The 21,485-nt window shown below is 39.6% G+C and overlaps 1 protein-coding gene across 16 annotated transcripts in view; it reads left to right on the forward strand.

Annotated features, from left to right (window-relative positions):
- TRPM3 (transient receptor potential cation channel subfamily M member 3) overlaps positions 1–21,485 on the forward strand; it is a 502,456-nt gene that overhangs the window by 262,109 nt on the left and 218,862 nt on the right. For all 16 annotated transcript variants that reach the window (XM_070248626.1, XM_070248627.1, XM_070248632.1 and 13 more), the window contains exons 5-6: positions 1,544–1,668; positions 15,492–15,663. In XM_070248626.1, the coding sequence (XP_070104727.1) occupies positions 1,544–1,668; positions 15,492–15,663 (297 nt within the window). The remainder of the gene's footprint in view (positions 1–1,543; positions 1,669–15,491; positions 15,664–21,485) is intronic.

Genomic DNA, 21,485 nt, shown 5'->3' on the forward strand with positions numbered 1-21,485 from the left:
GTACTCTCACTTAGAAGATCCATAGAGAAGATCCTAACTGAATTGATATTCTTCTCAACGCTCCCAGTGTAGCTCAACATGGATTAGTGGCTATTTACACTATTTGGTTATTAGATTTTTCTAAAGGAGGTTCTTTCTGTTTGATCTTATGAATATTTCAGAACTGAGCTGTTGACATGTGTATGTCCTCTCCCATGATTACATTGCCTGGTGTGTTTTGTGTGCTTAGTCCAGTGCTTAGTTTCTGAGCCTGTGCTCTGTGCTACCCCCTGAGGCACAAGGAGATGAGTAAGACGCTGACTCTCCAACCGTCCCCTCAAGGAATTTTACGATGAGAGGAGACATCCTCATACATGATTATGAATCACAGGAGAATATGTTACGTGACATATTGAGCTATTCAAGAGATGCAAACTGCAATCCTATTCAAATGGAGAAAAATTCAAATGCAACTCAGCTTTCATTTAGGAGATGGCATTAGGTGTGAATTTTTCCTTGAGGAATGGGTGGAATTTTCATAAGTAAAAACATCTTTTCTTAGAGAATGTATTTTATATCTTCTATAAAAATAATCATTTGAGAGGCAGGTTAAAAATTAGACATTGCATCTTCTTCAAATGGTTTATAGAAAGATAAGAGGTAGGTTCCCCACCATCTTGTAAACTGGATTTTCTCATTTTTAACTGTGATGAGAAAGGCCACGGGGATGGCGAAGGCCATCATGACAGAAGAGGAAAATATTAGAATGATGAGGATAAAAAGGTGTATTTACATATTTTTAACATGAATTTTCCACAGAATATGCCAACATTTTCTTTACAAATAGACTTTCCATACTAATTGTCCTTAAATAGGAAGAAGAAATCAAGGTTAACAGAATCTGAGCTAGTAACTACTCTATATGAATGACCCTATCTTATTCACAAAGTGTGGCGTAGGATTAATGCAATATTATATATAGTGCTTTTTATAGGATACAATCATGCTATTGGTTCTTAGTCACACTAACACATCATTATGCTTATAATACAGTAAAAAGATTCTCTAAGTTAAAATTTGTATTCTTTTTATAGACATTGGATTTTTTTTTTTTTTTTTTTTTTTTGGTGAGGAAGATTGTCACTGAGCTAACATCTGTGCCAATCTTCCTCTATTGTGTATGAGGGACACCACTGCAGCATGGCTTGATGAGCAATGTCTAGGTCACGCCTGGGATCAAAACCAGTGAACCCCAGGCCACCAAACTGGAACACTCGAACTTAACCACTACACCACCAGGCCTGCTCCTGGATGCTTTTTTTAAAATATGAATTAGAATAAGAAATGCATTGCTAGAGTTTATATACAAGTATAGCAAATATCTCTAGCAGTAAAGCCACAAATTTCTGTTCTCTCCTGAACACACGTAGTTCATGTAGAAATGTGTCAACATTTCATATTCAATGCATTTAATCTTGGGAGAAACAGTTTCACAATTTCCTTTAGAACAATGGAAAGTAATTGCTTTAAAAGGCGAGACTAAAACTTGTCTTTTTCCTTTTAGGTGTTATTCGTCACGTTGGAGACGCCTTAAAGGACCACGCATCTAAGTCTCGGGGGAAGATATGTACCATAGGTATCGCCCCCTGGGGAATTGTGGAAAACCAGGAGGACCTGATTGGAAGAGACGTAAGTCCTGGGAGCTGCCCCTGTGTGTGACTTCTCATAGAGCTGCTATCAAAAGAATCGAATAAAATTAGAATTCAAAATATGCATATTATAGTACTCTTTTAGCCCCCACCTCCCAAAATGAAACTTGTGTTAGGAAGAATTTATTGGGAGACTAGTTATATTCCAAAGTCTATCTATGAAAACTCCAATGTCATTCTTACAAGCAAGAAAGGTGCTAAATAAGATTTACCAACTACCGTCTTGGTTTGAATCAAGTGGTGGTCTTTCCTCACCCATCAAATCTTGCATTTCCTGTTGGCACAGTTGGGTTAAGATTAATTAACACCACATGATATATAGCAATGTGAACTCCTTGACCAAGACATTAAATGGGGACTCTTCCCGCCCCGGATCTCCAGCTCCTTTATTATTCGAGTGCCCTTCCCCCAGCTCAGGAAAGCTACAGAGACAAATTCTTTCCATTCAGGCTGTGGCTTCCCTGGTTGGCCTTTCTTTTGGTAAACGCTTGGGCAAGGAGCAGGCACAGCTGGGTTCTTTATTTCACACCCTGGAACTACTCAGAAGCCCTTGACCAAACTCAGCAGAGTATCAACCTCTCTTTTCTATTCTGATGGCCAGAGCCACACACTGACCTATCAATCAACAATTTTGCCAGGGAGACCTCGGTCTTATCTTTTCTGAGTCATCATCTTATTTCTGTTCCTTCCAGGGGTCTCTTTTTTGTCTTAAACCACATGCAGCTCATTCCCAACCTCCCTCAGATGGCTTTCTCTCCTATTAATCACCAGAATTTTTCCCTTATAAAACACTTCTCAAAATGCCATTGATAAGATTTATAGTTGTCATACTTTACTCACTTCTTTTTTCCTCAGTAATTTTAGCAATTAATTATCATTGTTTCTCTACATCAGATCAACATAGTCTCCCTTCCCAGTCAAGGTCTGCCATAGAGTATAACAAATATGCTAAGTAGTTTTGTCCAAGTACCCTGAGGTCTGTCTGACCCATAAAATCAAAAAAGAAAAAAAATCAAAGAGGTTGAGAATTAGCTAGTCTTTAACTGCTTCTTCTATTGTGTTGCAGTACAGTGAAACCATCTTATTTCAATGCAACATAATATATGCAGTTTCTCAACATGCAATGCAAAATATTTTGAATAAAAACATCGAATATCATGAAATGCAGTAAACATTCTGTAAATCCTTCAGAACTCTTATTTTAAGTGATAAGAAGTGTCCATATCAATACTACCAAATTACATACAGAAACTCTCATTTATTCAGAATACGTAGGGTGAGGAAGGAGATATTAGTTTTAGCAGAGTAATAGTCTCTTAACTAAAATTTACTGGCTGTTTTATATCACACACAAATTGAATATCTCAAGTAGCAATTCCCAAAGTGTTACGTAGGCAGAACTGACTGGAAAAATAAGCATTACTAATTTTTTCAGAGTATCTGGTACTAGTCTTTGATGGAATATACCTGGGTTAATGCTTGCCTTGGATTCCAAGTTAGCTTTTAAGTGTATGTTGATTGTGAACTAGAACAAATATATTTATTAAAGACTGAGAATATGCTAAAGTGCCCCTAATACCAAAAGCATTATATGGTGCATTTTATTAACAAGTGGATTCACTATTTAAAATGCGATGATTCACAAGTCGTTTTTAAATGGTCACAGCTTCAGGATCTCTATTGTAAACCTGAGTTATTAATATCCAATTTTGTGGGGGAAAAACCATTTTGGAACTTTCACATTCGGATGAACTATGAATAAATGGAAGCTGATTATTCCTGTATTCAAGATAGAGGAACCAAATAATTACGTCAGTTGCCTAAACGTTTACAGAGAATTCTGGCCTACTGCCTTTCTGTGTCATTTTGTTTGTTCCTCCTGTAAATCCCCCATGAGTGCAGAAAGACAATACTAATGTTACATTGACTTGCCTTGTTGAGTTGGAAGGATCACCCCTGATTCATTTTCCTCTAATTCTGCCCTTTTTTTCTCTGATGTCTCCTCCTCTGATGCTCCCCTTTTTCACTCTCCTTTCCTTCCTCCCCATATTTCTTCCCAGTTGTATGCCAATAGGAACTTATGTGCGCCTGTGCCAGTGGGACTTGGTTACATTGTCTGACTTCCCAATGGAAAAATAGTCTTGATCCCAGCACAGAGGGCAGAAAAAGCCACGCATATGTTCAGTAAAATGTGTGCATTCATGGTCCCTGCTCACAGGGGTGTAATAAAAGCAAACCATGGCTCACAAAGATTGAAGGGAACCTGCAGAGACCATCGAGAAAAGGACAGGAAATTGGCAGGTTGTAGAGAGCACAGGAAAATTGTATTTTAGTTTTTTAGTAAATCTTTGACCAAGATTTATTGAATTTTGACCACTCTGGAACATTTTTCTCCCCAAATTGGAGAATTATCATACACATAGGATTTTTCAGGCTCTTGTATAGTAATAGAGTTTGTTTTTCAAGTTCTAAATTATTTAGAGCAGAAGTGCTGTTTTTGGTGTACAGGACTTATGGCATGATTTGAGGGAAATTTTTATACGTGTTTACTATCCTAATGTGATAATTAAAAAGGAATATGATGCTAGGTTGTCATAAAAAGAAGTATTTGTGGGGGCCGTTCTGGTGGCATAGTGGTTGGGTTCGTGTGCTCCACTTTGGTCGCCTGGGGTTTGCGGGTTCAGATCCCAGGCACGGACCTACAAACCACTCATCAAGCCATGCTGTGGCAGCATTCCACAATCCCACATACAAAATAGAGGAAGCCTGGCATAGATGTTGGCTCAATGACAATCTTCCTCACCAAAAAAAAAGAAGTATTTGAATAAAATATTGGTGGTCACTGGTGAAAATCCCCCTAAAAATCATCAAAGTAGAAAGAAGTATTGTCTCATAAACTTCTTAAGCACTTATAACAATTTTCATAGCTAGCTTAGTGTTTAGTGCCTTTTATCCTTTTTCTTCCATTTGATATAATCAAACTGACAGGTAATAAACATCAAAAAGTAAAGCTTTTAGCATCAGGCATCAGGTAGCAGAGAAAAAAACTAACATATTATTAAAAATCTTTACCACTTCAGAATTCTATCAAAAAGCAATCATTTGAAAAAATAGAATTGCTGCATTTTTGGTCAAGTCTATGTCTGTATGCTGGAATAAAGTTGAAATGGCACAAAGTAAATGTCAAGGGAAATTAGGAAATTTACTTGAAATTAATAAAAATATAAGGATAAAAGAAAGGCTCCATTTCTTATGCCAGATATTTCATAATAGTAGATTTACTTCCAAACTGATAGAAAATATAGATCATTTTATTTCTGTGGGGCTGGCTCTCAGATAAACACTTCTAGAAGCTGAATATTGAAGGGCTGCTAGAGTTAGTTTCTTGATAGACGTAGTAGACACAGCAGTTGCTATTCATCTTAGAATTTGAATATCCCTTTGGCATGGCGCTGTAATTTGAATATCCCTTTGGCATGGCGCTGTAATTTGAATATCCCTTTGGCATGGCGCTGTAAAGGCAAATACTGGTTCTAAAGATAAAGAAGAAAGATGAGCTTGCCCTTGGGTCTGCTTCCAGATATTCTAAAGCATGTACCTCCCCTCAAGTCTTATCTCTTAGTTAGACTTGAAAGATACAGGGCATGCATCTTGGAATCCTCAGAGCTCCATTTAGAGCCTCACACAAAGAAGTAGGTGCTTAGTAAATGCTGATGAAGATGGACTGGGCATGATGAAATTTAGTCTACAGGGAAAATAAACAATTATGGAAAAAAATATAATGATAAATCTTATCTAGTTCACAGTTTTACCACAACATCCTCTCTACTCATATTCCCAAGCTTGATCATGCTATAGTGACTATAGTGGGGGCATTTTTTAACCAAGCATCTGAAGTAAAACTATTTTCTTATGTAGCAATGCAAGGTGGGAGGTGGGTGGTAAAGCTTCTACACATTGGGGATGGGGGCAAAGAAGTGTGGAATGAGAACAGGGCTTCCTTTAACCCCTTCGAAAGATGCATGATCCACTCAACTGAGTGATAGAACTAGGCTTGATTCTTTAAATTTAAATGTCTTCCACTCTGTTTAACCAAACCTTTCAATTAGTGGATCAAACCAACAAACTTTGATGAGGAATAATGCTATGAATACTGAGATGGTAATAATTTTTTGTACTGCCGTTAGACATGAAAATGAATATTGTTCAGCTACTGAGGTTAACCCCACCTCGATGTTTTCTCTATATTATTCCTACTGCCTCTTTCTTCTATCACAACCATAATCCTACATTTCAGTCAAACTGAGCTCAAGGCTCACTTCCACCAAGATGTCTTCCCTGACTAACTTCACCCATCATGTCATATCCTTGATTCTCATTCTCCCACAATTGTCTTCTTCCCCAACTTAATTGAAAACTCCTCAAAAATAGGGATTAAAAGTGGAGGCCAGCACAATGGCGTAGTGGTTAAGTTCACACCCTCTGCTTTGGCGGCCCAGGGTTCACAGATTTGGATCCAAGGTGCAAACCTATACACCGCTCATCAAGCCATACTGTGACGGCATCCCACGTACAAAATAGAGGAAGATCAGCACAGATGTTAGCTCAGCAACAATCTGCCTCAAGTGAAAAGAGGAATATTGGGAACAGATGTTAACTCAAGGCCAATCTTCCTCACCAAAAAAAAAGGAATTAAATTGTTTTCTTTTTTCTTGTTCACCACTAACATGAACACCAGGCATTGACATGTCCTTAAACTCTATAAGACTTGATTTCTTCATCTCTAAGTGCACTATAAAAACACTTGCTCTGTCTACCTTCATATAACTTCTACGAGCATAATCATAATAATAATTATAATTTATTAAGCTCTTATTTGAGGAAGCTCTCTGTGATTTCATACATTAGCCTTATGAGGTGCATATTATCCTGTAAGGAAACTAACTAAGGATTAGAACCAAGATCCACGGGGTCCAAAGCCCATACTCTTAACTAGTAGTATGCCAAGTAATATATGAAAATATTTAATGATATTGTTTTGATTGTTAATTGACATATTGGCAAACATCTTATGCCTGTAAATTGGACACAAAAATAGACTCAATGAGAGTAAACAGAGCCTTTTCTTTGTCCCTAGAGAATCTCAATCTGGGTAGATGATTATGAACGTATGATCACTGTAAAGTTAAGAAAGAGCTTCCAATGAATTATAATTTTCATATGACTCATTTTAGACTTAGACTCATTACTTTAGAAAATAATCTGACCAGAAGTGTCTCAGGTAATTGAACAGTGTCTGAAGCCTTTATAATTTATCTTTTCCCAGATCTAGATTAACAAAACACATGCCAAATTAAAAATCCAGATACAATCACAAGAAAAAGCACTTTTCATTTTAACTTGAGGATGAAAATTGTCTTTGGGTAGATTTCCAACACATCATCATATGTGGTTATTAAATTACCTTGACATTCAATGATATCTTCTATTTTCCCTAAACTATACCTATATTCTCAGAATTTTGTAATCTTTAAGAGTTCTTATACTTAATTGGAAAGTGTTTTTTGATGCCATTTTTCTATTTCAAGCCAAGAAAAATCATGTTTAATAACACATTTGATGAATAATTCTGGTGTAGTTGTCAACTCAGCATATTTGTCACTTATTTCTGAAGCAAGCTAAATATGACTTCATCTTGTAAGCTCAGCAAACTTCCCAGTAGTGGTCCTTGCATGGAGTTTATTGTATTTCTATGACTAGGTTAGATAAGATCTATGCAGAGAATGTGAGAGGAAAAGTTCAGAGACAAGGAGACCCACCCAAGGCTGTCAGTCATATAGGAGCCAATGCTAGCTAAAACTAGACCACACTCAGCGTCTGGGCTATATTCAAGAACACAGGGAACGCATTTTTGGTGAAGACAGTCTCGAGTGTGGATTTCGACATGTTGATTTCAAAGTTCCTTTGAAATATCATGTGAAAGTGTTCATCAGGGCAGTGAGTATCTGAGGTGGAAGCTCAGGAACAAGATCTGGCTACACACTTTGATTTGGAAGGCATCTGCAGATAGATGACAATTAAAGCCATTGTGGTCGATGGGATTGCCAAGGGAGAGTGTGTAGAGTGAGGAAAAGGAGGGCCTCCACCTGGATCCTGATGCTCTCCTATATTTAGTGGTTGAGCAGAGGAAAAGCAGCCTGCAAAGGAGACCAAAAGAAGGGCAGAGAGGGAGGAGCAAAAGCAGAGAGTATTGTGGAAGCCAAGGGAAGGTACTGCTTCAGAAGGATGGAGTGAAGGGCAGTGCCAAGTTCAACTGAGAGGCTCAGGAAGGTAAGGACTTCAAGACACACATCACTGGCATCACTGGTCAAAGCTGTTTTAGAACAATGATGAAGGGGCAGCTACATTTCAATAGGTTGAAGAGGGAGAAATGAAGAAGTAGAGATACTTCCAGCAAGAGTAGCAAGTAGCAACTACTCTCTTAGAGGTTTGGCTGTGACGAGGAGAAGGGATATGAGTAACGGAAAAGAGCTATAAGTTGGGGGGTTTTTTTCTTCAAGATGGAAGAGACTTGAGTTTGTCTATATGTTTATGGTAGAAAGCGAGACTGGGATAGAGAGGAGATAACTGATGGAATAAGTCCTAGAGTGGCTCTAGGTTATGGGGTTCAGAACTAAAGGGGAGATTAGCCATCCGAACCCTTGTAACTGAAGGAAAAGAGGAAAGAATATGTATGCAAAGAGTTGGTGGTGGGCTGTTGAGGTTTAGCCTGAAGGTTTATCATTTATCACTGAAATGAAAGAATAATGGTAATAATATCAACACTTTTGTAGAGGCTAATAAGTATCAGCACCCATCTAAGCACTTTACACAGGTAGTCATTTAATTCTCATAATGGCACTCAGAAGTTGCTATTTGTAGTGTCACTATCATCCTTCCCATTTTACTGATGGCAAAACTAAACACAAAGAGATGAAGTAACTTGCCCAGTGTTACATGACCAATAAATCGTGTGGCTGGAATTTAAACCTAGGCCATTCACCTGCCAAGACCATACCCTTACCTAATATGCAAAACTACTTCTCCATAATAAGAGCAGCTATCATTTATTTGAGTTCATATGTGCATTGTTCCATGCGCTTATATCTCATTTAAAGCTTACAAGACCCCAATGAGATGGTAATAATCATTATTAATCTCCCTTTACATATGGAGACACTGAGACACAGAGGGTAAATAACCTGGCAAGTGTGTAGGCGCTGGAGTCAGATGATCTGCCGAATAAGGAAGGAAGGTGTTTAGGGTCCGACATATGAGGAGAGTGGAGGATGGCAGTCATAGGCCCAGTGGACAACAGGAACCAGAACTGATTAGAGCCCAAGGGAGGAACGCCAGGCAGCACGGAGCCCCAGCGGGGGCTAGAGGTCGTGAAATTATGATGTATCGGTGAATCCAGAATAAAGCGGAGAAAATACATTTGAAGTCTCAAAGAAGATAATAATACACAATTGCATTAGTTATCTATCACTGTGTAACAAATTACCCGCAAACTTAATGTCTTAAAACACCATTTTTTGTCTCACAATTTTTGTGGGTAAGGAATTCGTGAGGGACTTATCTGGGTGGTTCTGACTTGGGGTTTCTCTTAAGGTCACAGTCAAGATGTCATTTAGGGCTGCATCACTGAAGGATTGAATGGGGCTACTATCCCCTCTTCCAAGATGACTCGCTCACGTGGCTGTTGGTAGGAGTTCCTCACCATAGATCTCTCCAGAATGTTGCTTTATTAACATGGCAGCTGGCTTCCCCCCAAGTAAGGGATCCAAGAGAGAGCTAAGAGGAGCCCTCTTATGACCTAGTTTTGGAAGTCACAAACCATCACTTCTGTTTTATTCTACTTCTTAGAAGGGAATCACTGAATCCAGCCCAGACTAAGTGAAGATTTTCAAAGAATTTCTGAACGTTTTTTAAAATCACCCCACTGATATGTGGTGGTTTCTAAAGCAAGTAACCCCTTTCAGAGCACAAGGGCCTTCTTCCACTGCCAGCAGGCCCTGTGTCTGAATGGCACACGGTTCCCCTGAGGACAGGGCAAAGAGAGGTGAAGGTATTGGAGTGGAAAGCCTGAAATGAGGACAGGGCAGCTCTCTGCAAGCCCACGAGTTGAGGGGCACATTTTCAAAGTGCTGCAGAAAGATATCATTGTTCCTGCCGTGGATTTTAGTGGGACTCATGCGGCTAGAGTATCTGGACATCTTTGAAGATGGATCCCTGGGTTTGGGGGTTTCTTGTTTGGATTGCTGAGCTGAGAGGCAGCATTTGGGTTTCAACATGACCCTGCTTTATACCTAGACTTACAGCTGAGCTGCCAGAATAGGAAGTAAGCCAGCGTCTCCAGCAGCTCAGGCCTCGCTGTGATTATGAGGACACACAGAGCCTTTCTTTTTTCTTTTTTTTCTTTTTTTCATTTCATTCTCTCCGTCCCCATGTTCCTTTATCGCAGACACAGAGGTTGCTTCCCACTTCTCAGTGGTATCCCCTCATTCCTCCTAGAAACACATGCCTGATCCTACAAGAACCTTGACACTCCTTTTGTTTCTCTCTCCAAAGCACAAACCCCATTTTGCTGCCTGCTGGTGCTTTTCCTGATCCCTGTAGACTATACAGTTCTAGTGGACTCATCTGGAAATAATCTGATCAGTTGTCAGAAGAATTTTAATGCCCAGCTGAGCCACTGGCAAAAATGTCCAGCAGCAAAACCAACCATAATATCCTTTACAAATTTAAAATCACGCTGTGTCCTCTGTCTTCCCTCTAAGTGTCTCCTGACCTGTAAAGGAATTTAAGATCAACATGTGGTTTAGACGAAAGAGTGTGGTTAGTGGGGCAAATCTGACCAAGACACTTTACTTCTCTGAGCCTCCACAGTTTGGCCTGTAAAATAAGCATGAAATGGATTAATCCATGTGAAAGTGTCTATCACAGTACCTGGTATACAATAAGTGGTCAATGAATGCTAATTTTCTTCCTGCCTAAATTATAATCACAGTGCTATTAGGGGGGAAAGGATGACTCAGTGGGCCACACACCCTCTACCGTGCTACTTGCCTGGGGCAGGTCGCTACACACCTCACCAGATAATAAGATCTGTGATTGCAGAGGACTGTGATTGGTGACTCAAAAACCTGATTTATCTCAATTCAGTTCTGTTCAGGAAAGGAGTCACAGATAACCAAACTGCCCTTGCATTGTAGAAAGCACCACAAAATGGAAGAGACCCCAGGACATGAGCAAACTACGTTTTTTGTAGCCAACACACATGGAAGATCATGTTCTGAACTAACTTAGAGAAGGCAAATATACTTTTTAACACGGGTTGTCCGGACTCAATTTTAGAGGTAGAAAGCCTTTAGAAATTTAAAGTCCTCTACCTTATATATGAGACCAAAGAGTATCATCCAAAACGTTTCTTCCAATATATTTTGAACATTTATTGTGAGATATTACCTAGATGAGAGATTGTATGTCTCCTCAACCTAGCTAATACTTATGACATACATTTCCTCAAGAAATTTATAATGAGTGAGTAAATGAATGAACGAATTCAAAGACTTTCCCAAGGTCACGAATTAGTAACTACAGGAACTAGAACTAGAACCCCCGTCTCCTGACTTCCCAGTGTGTACTACTGGGGGAGCCGGAACATGCATGAAAATAGCTAGGAAAACTCAACAGGTGTCTTAGCTCAACTCCCAGATGACTGATTTAAGCCCATCTAGGGAAAATAAATGCTGAGCTCTGGTGCCAGCATGTGAAGGATGTTCAGATTTTCTACAGTGTCTCTGGATCAGTCCCCTCCTGACAATGATAATGACCCTACAAATATCTTATATAAAAGGCCTTCACCTCCATTAACTCCTTAAACAGCCCCCACTTCATTGCCTCTTTGTTTCAGAGTCAAGGTATGCAGAGGCCTTGGAACCAAAATTTTACCAATCAGCCAATACAAAGTTGTGTACAATGGATTAACGAGTGAAGAATTCTGTCATCCACTCTTGAGGGAAAAGAAAGAGAGGCAAAATGTCATTACTCAGAGACATTCTGGCCCATGATCCCTGAAGAGTACTAAGTATCCAAAATCCACTTCTACGCAAATTTCCCTTCTAGGTATAGATATTATGTACCATTATGAAAGAGCACTTGATATGTAGGTCTTTCAGACACCATTCAGCCTTTCTCAACCCAGATTCCTCATCCGAACTACAAAACACAGAAAATTTTTGTTAATTTTCACAGAATCTTCTCAGTTCTCTCAAGGATGGACCTAACCTGGCCCATCCGATATTCTTAGCAGCGAAGGTGAAACATTACATACAATGGATGCTGCAGGGCACAGGGCTTGATTCTCCCAGGAAACACTGCCTGAGAAGCATGCTAGAGTAATCTAATATATCTCCAAGTCATGGACACGTCACAAGTGTTCTTACTATGCGTGCACTCGTGCGTGCACACACACACACACACATTTCCAAAAATGTCTTCTTTTTATGAGCTCTTAACAATGAAAGTGGATGCATTACCTCCAAAATTTTGTCAGAGAGAAAAATTCATTTGTATTCATGTGATACAAAGACATTATTTTTTTCTATTTGAAAAACAACAGGAGGATCAGCAAATCTTTTGTAGATATGCAAATTGTAACTCAAACAAAAATAGGCTGCTGATATGTTTGTAATGAAGAGTATTAGGTGGATTTTTTAGGCAAGCTTAGCATTTCTCTAAAGTATTTGGGAAGTTATTTCCAACTTTGCAGTTAATCAACCAGGAGTTCCAGAGCATCACCCTCTTAAATGGCCTGGGAGGATGTGGCAAAGAAAAGACACTTTGCATAATTTGCCAACTGATGCTAATTTTTTTCTTTACTTAAATTGGTTGATTTAAACCTCTTGTATAAAACAAAAGTCAATGATTTGTCCCCTATCATTTCATTTTGGTCCTAGTTTGCAATTGGAAAATGAGTTTACAGTTGGTAAAATAAAGGAGAGCTTGAAAAGAATTCACATTTGTAGATTGCCTGCTATGAGCCAGGCATGGGGCCAGGCACTTTGCACATATAATCTCATCTAACTCCCATGAGGTAAGTGATTTTGTCATTTCCCTTTTACACATTAAAAATCTAAGACTCGGGTTCACACAGCCATCGGCAGAACTAGGATTCAAATAGATTTCCGTGGCTTGTACACCCAGGATTGTCCCAAGATTCAGCATATCTTCCTCCAATTATGACTGGAAAATAAATTGGGACATTTTACTTATTTTTTCAGATTTATATCTTCTATTAATCAGGAGACAAAATGCCTGCCAAAATATGACCACCTTTAACTTACCTTCACATAAGATCAAAAGAAATGGGGAGCAGTAAGACGAAGAAAGTGAAATTAATGTGTAATTTGGTAAACTTGACCCTCTGGCCATGACAGATTCAAATGCACAGTCTTCCCAAAGAGCTGGTGCGCCATGATTCACAAGAAAAGAAGGTCAAAACTCAGAAGACTGAAGCATCAATGTCCTTAGAATCCTGTCCTGGAGGAAACAGATATGTAGGATAGAATCAGATGATTTAATTATGTTCTTTTAGTCTCAGATTGTGGTGAGTACGTTAGCTTGAACCAGAATCATGTTCACTCCTTTATCCATTTGAAACTGTTGTTTTCACTGATGGTCTTTAATTACCTTCCCAGGAATTAGAAAGCATGTCCTCATATCTCACGTAGAACGAGTGTCTGGGGTTCACTATCACGCATAGTTTAACCTCTAGAAAATCCGCTGCCCCTGCCTCTCGCAGAAGTGCTTTGGGTCTTCCTCCTTCTTGGCATGGAGCCTTGGGAGACCTGCTGTTAGAAAAGAGAACAGTAACTCAAGCATTTTCTTTTGTCCAAAAGCACAATGCAGAGGCACTTTAAGAACAGAATAAAGTCTTTCTGCTAAGCCTCTTTCAACAAAGCATTAATATTTATTAACTTGCACTCTGCTGTAGAATGAATGTTTTATGATAAAAAATGGTTAACAACAAAATGGGACTTTCCACCACAAGCAACCTACTCTTCCACTGATAAAGAACTCAGGACGGAGCGAGCCAACCTCTGTCTCTGTATTTCGGGGGTCTTTCGTTCACTCTTCTAGACAAAGGAGTAATTGAATACTGCTCCATGTAATTGCTGGAAACAATCATCAAAAGGTTATAAGCTTCCTTTATCAATAGGAGCCAACTAAAATGAAGCTAGAAATTAATGTTATATTAATGCTACATTAACAAATAGGACATATATTAAAAAGAATGAAGGATATTTCAAAAGCTCAGAATTACACATTTTAAATTTAGATTAGATCAATTCCTAAACAATTCAGAAAAGGGAGGGGTTTTTTTTTTTCAATTTTAAACAAAAGCCTGTCTGTCTCAAGTTTTCCTATTCATTCATTCACTATTTTTTGAGAAGGTTCTGTTTGCCAAGCACATAGAAATGTGGGGTTTTGAAAATTAGCATCAAGGTCTAAAAAATGACTTATATGAGATCTTTACTACTGAAGACTGCCCTTACTAAATCACTTTGTAATTCCTTTAACAAACTACTCAATCTTACTACAACTTTTCATGGTGAGTTATGACATACTGAAAATGAACAAGAACATCTCAACTCCATAATTAATGTACATACAGCACAAAAGCACAGAAATAAAAACCCAATAGCATTTATTTCTGTCCTGTCAATTTCAATGACTGGGTACAGGGATAACTGTACTGGGACCACGTAACAATGAGCTTGTTGAATGTTCCTTCTCATAGTCTTGAGTGAAGTTTCTATCTAAATATTTTAGAAGTCTAAGCAGTGTGGGAAAGGGGAATAAGCATAGATTGTGGAATCAGGCAGACTTGGGTATGAATTCTTGTTCTGTGTGTAGGAAACTCTTGGAAAACCTACTTTACTTCCATTTCTGTTTCTTCATCTACAAAATAAACATAACAGCATCTACCCTGCAGATTTGTTGCAAGGAATATAGATAATGGATATAAAGCAACTAGCTCACAATTGGTTTTTCTTTTCTTTTCATATCAAAAATCTGAAAGACCACACTAAGAATTATTCTGTTTTATGTAGTGTAATTCACCTTGAAATTAAAATAATGCAACAAAACCATAAGATAGAGATGAACATATTGGGCCTGATTCATATGCATCTCATGAGACAGTAATTTTACACTCAACATTTCCACTTAAACAAGGTGTCTAATAACTACAGTGTTGATTTTTAAATAACAGACATTCAAATTACTGAACGGGCTTGATAGAAAAGATCACCCTGCTCCCACCAGACTCCAGAATCATAATTACTCTGCTGTGCCTAACAGAGAATGGACATGATGGAGAAGAGAAAGAAAGAAACAAAATAACTAAATTTAAAAATTATTTTTGGTTCATCAGCAAATAAAAAATCAACATCAAAATGAAACAGTCCTTCACATGCCAGTTTTTGAGTGCAATGAAAGCACAAACTCTAGTTTCTGTAAGAATTCAATAAATAAATTAATACAGCACCCTTTAAGCATAATCTTGCTTTGCGTGGAGCATTAACTATAAATCTTGCTTCTACCCAAAGCGGTATTAGGACGAGGATGTGGACTATCCTGTCACTGTACTCGAGAATTGCTTTTCCTTCTCACTCTCTCTCCTCTCTATCTGGTTCTCCTTTTCATGTTTTGCTCTCTTTTTTCTGACTTCCGCCTCTTCCTTTTGAAATCCTGCAGGTCGTCCGACCGTATCAGACCATGTCCAATCCCATGAGCAAGCTCACTGTTCTCAACAGCATGCATTCCCACTTCATCCTGGCCGACAATGGCACCACCGGCAAATATGGAGCAGAGGTGAAACTTAGGAGACAACTGGAAAAGCATATTTCACTCCAGAAGATAAACACAAGTAAGTAGGCTACTGTTCCCACATCATGCCTCATAGGAAGTATGATGAAAGTGAGTAACTTTAAGTACACCATGCAGCGATATTATAAAAATGGGAGCAAATTTCAAGCGTGGATCATTATTTCTCCTGGGCCACTGGTTAGAATTACAGGAAGTCATCTAGAGGAGGATGATTGGAGGCATAAGGAGTGATTACACAATTAGGGGACTCGAGCTCATTTATCATGCCTGCAAAATTCAACCCCATTTGGGGTTTATAAATGCAGATGAGCTTTTCTTTCCAAACTTTTCCTACATCCATTACACAACACTCTAAGGAAGAAAGATACCCTAGAGAAATTGTTTCTATTTATGAAGCTATTTTTGGTGGATAAAAAAAAAAAAAGAAAAAATTAGATTTTGACCTTAGCATAGATCTGGCTGTGCAAAGGCATTTCAAGGGAACTGACATTCTCTAAACTAAAGTGTCATGTGTAACCACCTTGATGAAACTTTGTCTCTTAATTTTATGTACATATTCATTCATTGTCTCTAGATTCATATGTGTTTAGATGTATCTGTATATTTATGTGTACCACGTAATACGTATCCGACAGTTATATTAAAATTAGTACTTATGTGTTCTATACTGTATTTTTTGTGAACACAATTTAACTATGAAAAGGTAGCCTTGTAAAAACAACAGTGCTCCCCAAATCACTAAGCAGCCTGCATTTAAATGTGATAGACGTATGAAAATAATCTATCCCGCCTCACAAATAAAATTCCATTTGTTTTCACAAAGTAACACATGAGACTTCACGGCAGGCTCAGACTTTGTGGTAAATTCTATGTCCCATCAGGGGAAACTTGGATCTAATTGATTGAATTTTCAAAGCCTATAATTCCAAATAAGAAAAATGTTCTCTTTGGCTAGATACATTTTCAAAAGTCCAGTGCAAAGCGACTCAGCTTGTTCAAATGGCTTTTCTCTTCTCTGGTCTTTTCTCTACATCTGTCTCAAATGGGTTTTCCTTGCTCCTAGAAGTGGGGTGTTCAACCAATCAGACCACAACTTCTCTTTCCTATCCTCTCTTTTCTGGTTCCACCTTTTAGGGGCTACCACTGTTTAAGCAGTTAAGTTTCATACCTTCATCTTTTCACAGGGAAGTCTGGAATAATAAATTTTGGTGTAGGCCTGAAGTCAAAATTCTATTAGAAAACTCTCTTCTATCTAAGAATCCTCAACTGTCTTTGGAAAGAGAAAACACAGCACTATCCCAAGGTAAACATCTTTTGGGGGAAAAAAAAGAGTAGAAAAGACTAGAAAATTGATCTCCAGACCACAGCACTAATCAAGTGTAACAAAACATTATAAACAATGGGTGGTAGGTTTGCTTATACACAAATCGATTTTCATTGTAATATTTGATAGAATGGGTAAATGTCATGTAATTTGTGTTGTCTGTTTAGGTTGTTCTAGATTGTAGCATTGCCTTTTTACACCATCATGTTAATAATGAGGGCCTAAATAGGAGTGACCTGAAAGCTGAAGGAGATGGGAGCAGAGTAGACAAGGAGCAAATTCAGGGTCAAGTTCAGTGCTTGGTAATGAGACAAAATCTGTCCAGATAAACAAAGCATGTCATTGTGCCAGGCCTGGGTGGCGGCTGAGCCGGTTAGTCAGTAGTGTTAGGTGGAGAGTTAGGTGTGTGGTTGTGTAAGTTATACACCCTGTTCAAGGGTTGCCAGCAGGAGTTAAAACCCAGCCATGGCTGTTAGCCAAACTCTGCACCTTACATGCTGCCTGAGGAAAGGATGTTTTTTTCTAATTGGTCATTCCAGAGGGGACATTCTTTCCTAATTGATGTGCCTGGAAGGGCATCTTTCTCTAAAGCTCACAAAGGTGCTATGTGTGGATGGTCCTGCAGGGGAGGCCCAGGGAGGCTCACAGACAATAGCCTGGCCTCAGTGAGGAGCAGAGTCAGCGGTGTGGAGTCAAAGAGCAGACCAAGGCTGATGGTCAGGACACTGGGAATGCTGGAGGGGCCAGGACCCCATGCACATGCCCCCCTGCCATTTGTGGAGACACTGGACCCTTGCTCGATTATCAAGGCAGGTAGTGGCATGCAAGCACGTTGACAAATGGGGACCCAGTCAAGGGTTCTACGGTACAAAGTAGGGGAGAAGCACAGACCCGGTACCAAGCTGAGGCACAAGGTCAGAGAAGCTGGCTTGAGACTCCTGAGATGCTCCAAGTCCACAAACAGGATTAGGCCTAAGGTCTGGGATAGAGCTGAGCCCCCAGAGTAGGTTAAGTGACAGTGGCTGGAACAGGGTAGGGGCAGAAGGAGCTAGGTAGTCATTGCAATCATCACAAATTATGAACATAATTTTTCTCCTTGCTTTGGGGACTGTATTTGAGGCTTCATAGAAACTCCCATTCAATGAATATAATTAAATGAGAAGAGGAGGGTTAAAGATGCCCAGTGGAGATCCCAGAGGTCACAGGAAATTGAAAGGCTCCGGGTAAGGAATTAGTGCATGAGCTGTAGCAAATGATGCCATGAATCATCTCTTTATGCCAGTTCTATCTCTGAACTTAGTAGTGGGAGGGTGACCAGCTCATCCCAGTTTGCCCGGAGCTTTCTCAGATTTAGCACTGAAAGTCCCGTGTCCCCAGGACCCCTTGGTCCTAGGGACACCAAGACAGCAGGTCACCTTCCAAGTGAGGGTCTCATGAGTCATTGAGTCTACTTCTTTTATTACTGCATTCACCCTACAAAGCAGGGAGGGAGCAGCAAGGTCCTCAGCTTAAGGAGTGACCCAGTAACAGAAGCAGCGTAGCACCTTGAGGTCTCCATTGAGTTAGCAGCAAAGTGCCCAATGAGAACACAGAAGCCTCCAGAACAGGACTGAGAAAGAAGGGGAAACGTTGACCTGGTTATGGCAGGAAGCAGCAGAAGGACGAATGCAAACCTGTAATGAAATCCCCAGGCGACATTTTAGAACAGCAACTCTACTTTCGAATCTGGACACTATTTTTTTCCTTTATATCATAATTCGCAGTAATGTGGTTCTTCCTATTAAAAATAAAATTTTATTCCATAAGCTCATTCTAAAAATCTCATTTTTCTTTTTAATTCCCTTCTTCAAAAGTTTGAGAAACCTAAAATACAATAGTGGAACTCAATTTTGGGAGGCACTGCTTTGTCCTGAAAATTAGCCTCTATGCCATAATATACTATACCGCTATACCACAAAAATCCTGCTCACCACCCACTCCACTTAGGATGACCCCGGGGACGTCTGAACACACTCAGCATTTTCCTCATTAAAGTTCCATTCCTCCTCATCACTTTGGGGTGACCTGCATACCACGGTAACCTTTTTAACAAGTCTGTTTTCTTACATAAATGACATAATCTTCTGAAGAATATTTTCCTTCAATATTAAGTGAATCCTGCTCAGGAGACCTTTAAACCCTTTCTCATCAACGTGCCAATTATTCATAATAACATATTACAAGCACCAGCGTCTTGCATTTTTCTCAGCGCTCTGCATCCATTATCTCATCTCTCCCCTCCCTCCACTTATTCCTGCTGTCAAGAGTCGGCCCTGAAGTATTGTCATTGGTTCCTGAAGGGCTTCATTTTTAAAGGAGAATCCTTTCAGCTTTGGAACACTCTCCCATCTACCATTTTCTAAACTTCAAATTTAAGTGCAAAGCCTCACGCAATTCCAATCAGGCCTTTAGCAAACAAACATTTCTTGACCTCCTGTGATGTACCAGTCATGGCTAAGGCCTAGAAAAGCATCAGTAGGCAGTTCATTGAATTTTAAGTCAACAAGGGCAAACAGAGTAATAAGTAAATGAGTAAACAAGTGAATATACGATGGCCAGTAATAAAAAGGGCTGTGAAGAAAAATAGAGCAGAGGAAGGTATAGGTATGTGGATGCATGTGCACGTGTCTGCACGCATGCACTCGTGTGTGTTGGGAGGATGGTGTAGACTAGGTGGTCAGGAATGGCCTCTATGAGGAGGTGACAGGTAAGCAGAGACCCGAGGGAAGTCAAGGAGCATCCTGGGAAGAGTGAAAGCAGGGACGAGGTGCCCGCTGTTTCATGCAGAGTGAGAGTTGGATTTTATTCTAGTGGAGTTTTGATCTGGCAAGTTATGATATGTCCCTCGTGGTTTAAAACATCACTCTACTGAGCCAGCCCTGATGGCCTAGTGGTTAAAGTTTGGCGCTCACCACTTCGGTAGCCCAAGTTTGCTTCCCGGTCGTGGAACCACACCACTCGTCTGTCAGTTGCCGTGCTGTGGTGGCAGCTTGCATAGAAGAAGTAGAATGACTTACAGCTAGAATATACAACTATGTACTGGGGCTTTGGGGAGGAAAAAAAAAAGGAAGATTGGCAACAGATTGGCTCAGGGCGAATCTTTCCCTGCAAAAAGAAAAAGAAAGACATCACTGTGCTGTCGTGTGTAGAGATCACACTGAGGTGGGGGCAAGATTTAAAAAGAAATTTTTTTAGACTACTGCAATAGTGCCAGTGAGAAGTGACCGTGGTTTGAATTAGGACGGCAGCAATAGAGGCTGGATTCAAAGTATACAAAGATACTTTCTCAACTGATTTTGTTTTAATGTGGTGAAATACATATAACACAAAATTGACCACTTTAACCAATTTTAAAGGCACAGTTGAGTGGCATTAAGTACAATTTACATTGTTGTATAACCATCACTGCTATTTGTCCCCAGAAGTCTTTCAGTGATCCAAACTGACTCGATATCCATTAAACACCAACTCTCCATTACTCCCTCCCTCCAGGCCCTCGTAGCCACTATTCTACTTTACGTCTTTATGAATTTGCCTATTCTAGCTACCTCACATAAGTGGATCATACAATATTGGCCCTAAGATATATTTTGAAAGTAGAGCCCAAAAGGACTTGCTAATGAATTGAGTATTTAGGGTAAGGAATAGACACCTCAGGGATGCTGCAGGTCAGCCTGAGACACCAGCATATCCTTAAAACAATGGTACTAGAGAGAGCCCTAAGTAGCAAGCGTTTACAGAAAAGAAGAAGGAGTTGAGGACCAATGTCAGGGGAATTGGAACAAGTCCTTCAGAAGCAGTATCTAAAGTAGCACGAATCATCAGGGCTGTGTACTCTCTTTCCAGCCATGTTCAGCTCGAGTAGTAGAATAGGCATAGAGTTGGGTTGAGTATCTGTGGGATTTTGCCTGGAAGGTAGGAAGGAGGGAGAAAGAGGCAAGGGAGTGAGCTATATGTGCTCCCTATACCTGTATCCCAAGAGCATCATCAGTGTCTGTGGATGAAAGCAACATGGTGGCCGACATTCAAGAGAACATAAAAGCATTCATCTAAAAGATCAGACTGAGGTGCAGAAAAGTGATTAAGAGAATTATGAAAGGTGACCCACACCTTCCATTAGTATGGCAAAGCATCATGTATACTAAGTTTGGACTATTTAAATAAACAAAGGTCTATAATAAACAATTCTACATGTTTATTGCTGTTCACATATTCATATAAGTTGAATCAACTTAGCACATTGCTGGGAACACAGTAGCTGCTCAATAAACACACGCTAGCTAAAAGGCTGAGTACCAAGGGACTGCTCTAGAAAGTAGCACATGAGCAGCTTAATGAGATCTTAAAAATCCTAAGCATATTTTCTGCATCCTTTTTTTTTTTTTTCTGCTGAGGAAGATTTGCCCTGAGCTAAATCTGTTGCCAATCTTCCTCTTTTTCTAATGTGAGCCACTGCCACAGCATGGCAACTGACAGGCAAGTGGTGTAGGTCTATACTC

The sequence above is a fragment of the Equus caballus genome, chromosome 23 (genome assembly GCF_041296265.1).
Source record: "Equus caballus isolate H_3958 breed thoroughbred chromosome 23, TB-T2T, whole genome shotgun sequence".
Taxonomy (NCBI): Eukaryota; Metazoa; Chordata; class Mammalia; order Perissodactyla; family Equidae; genus Equus; species Equus caballus.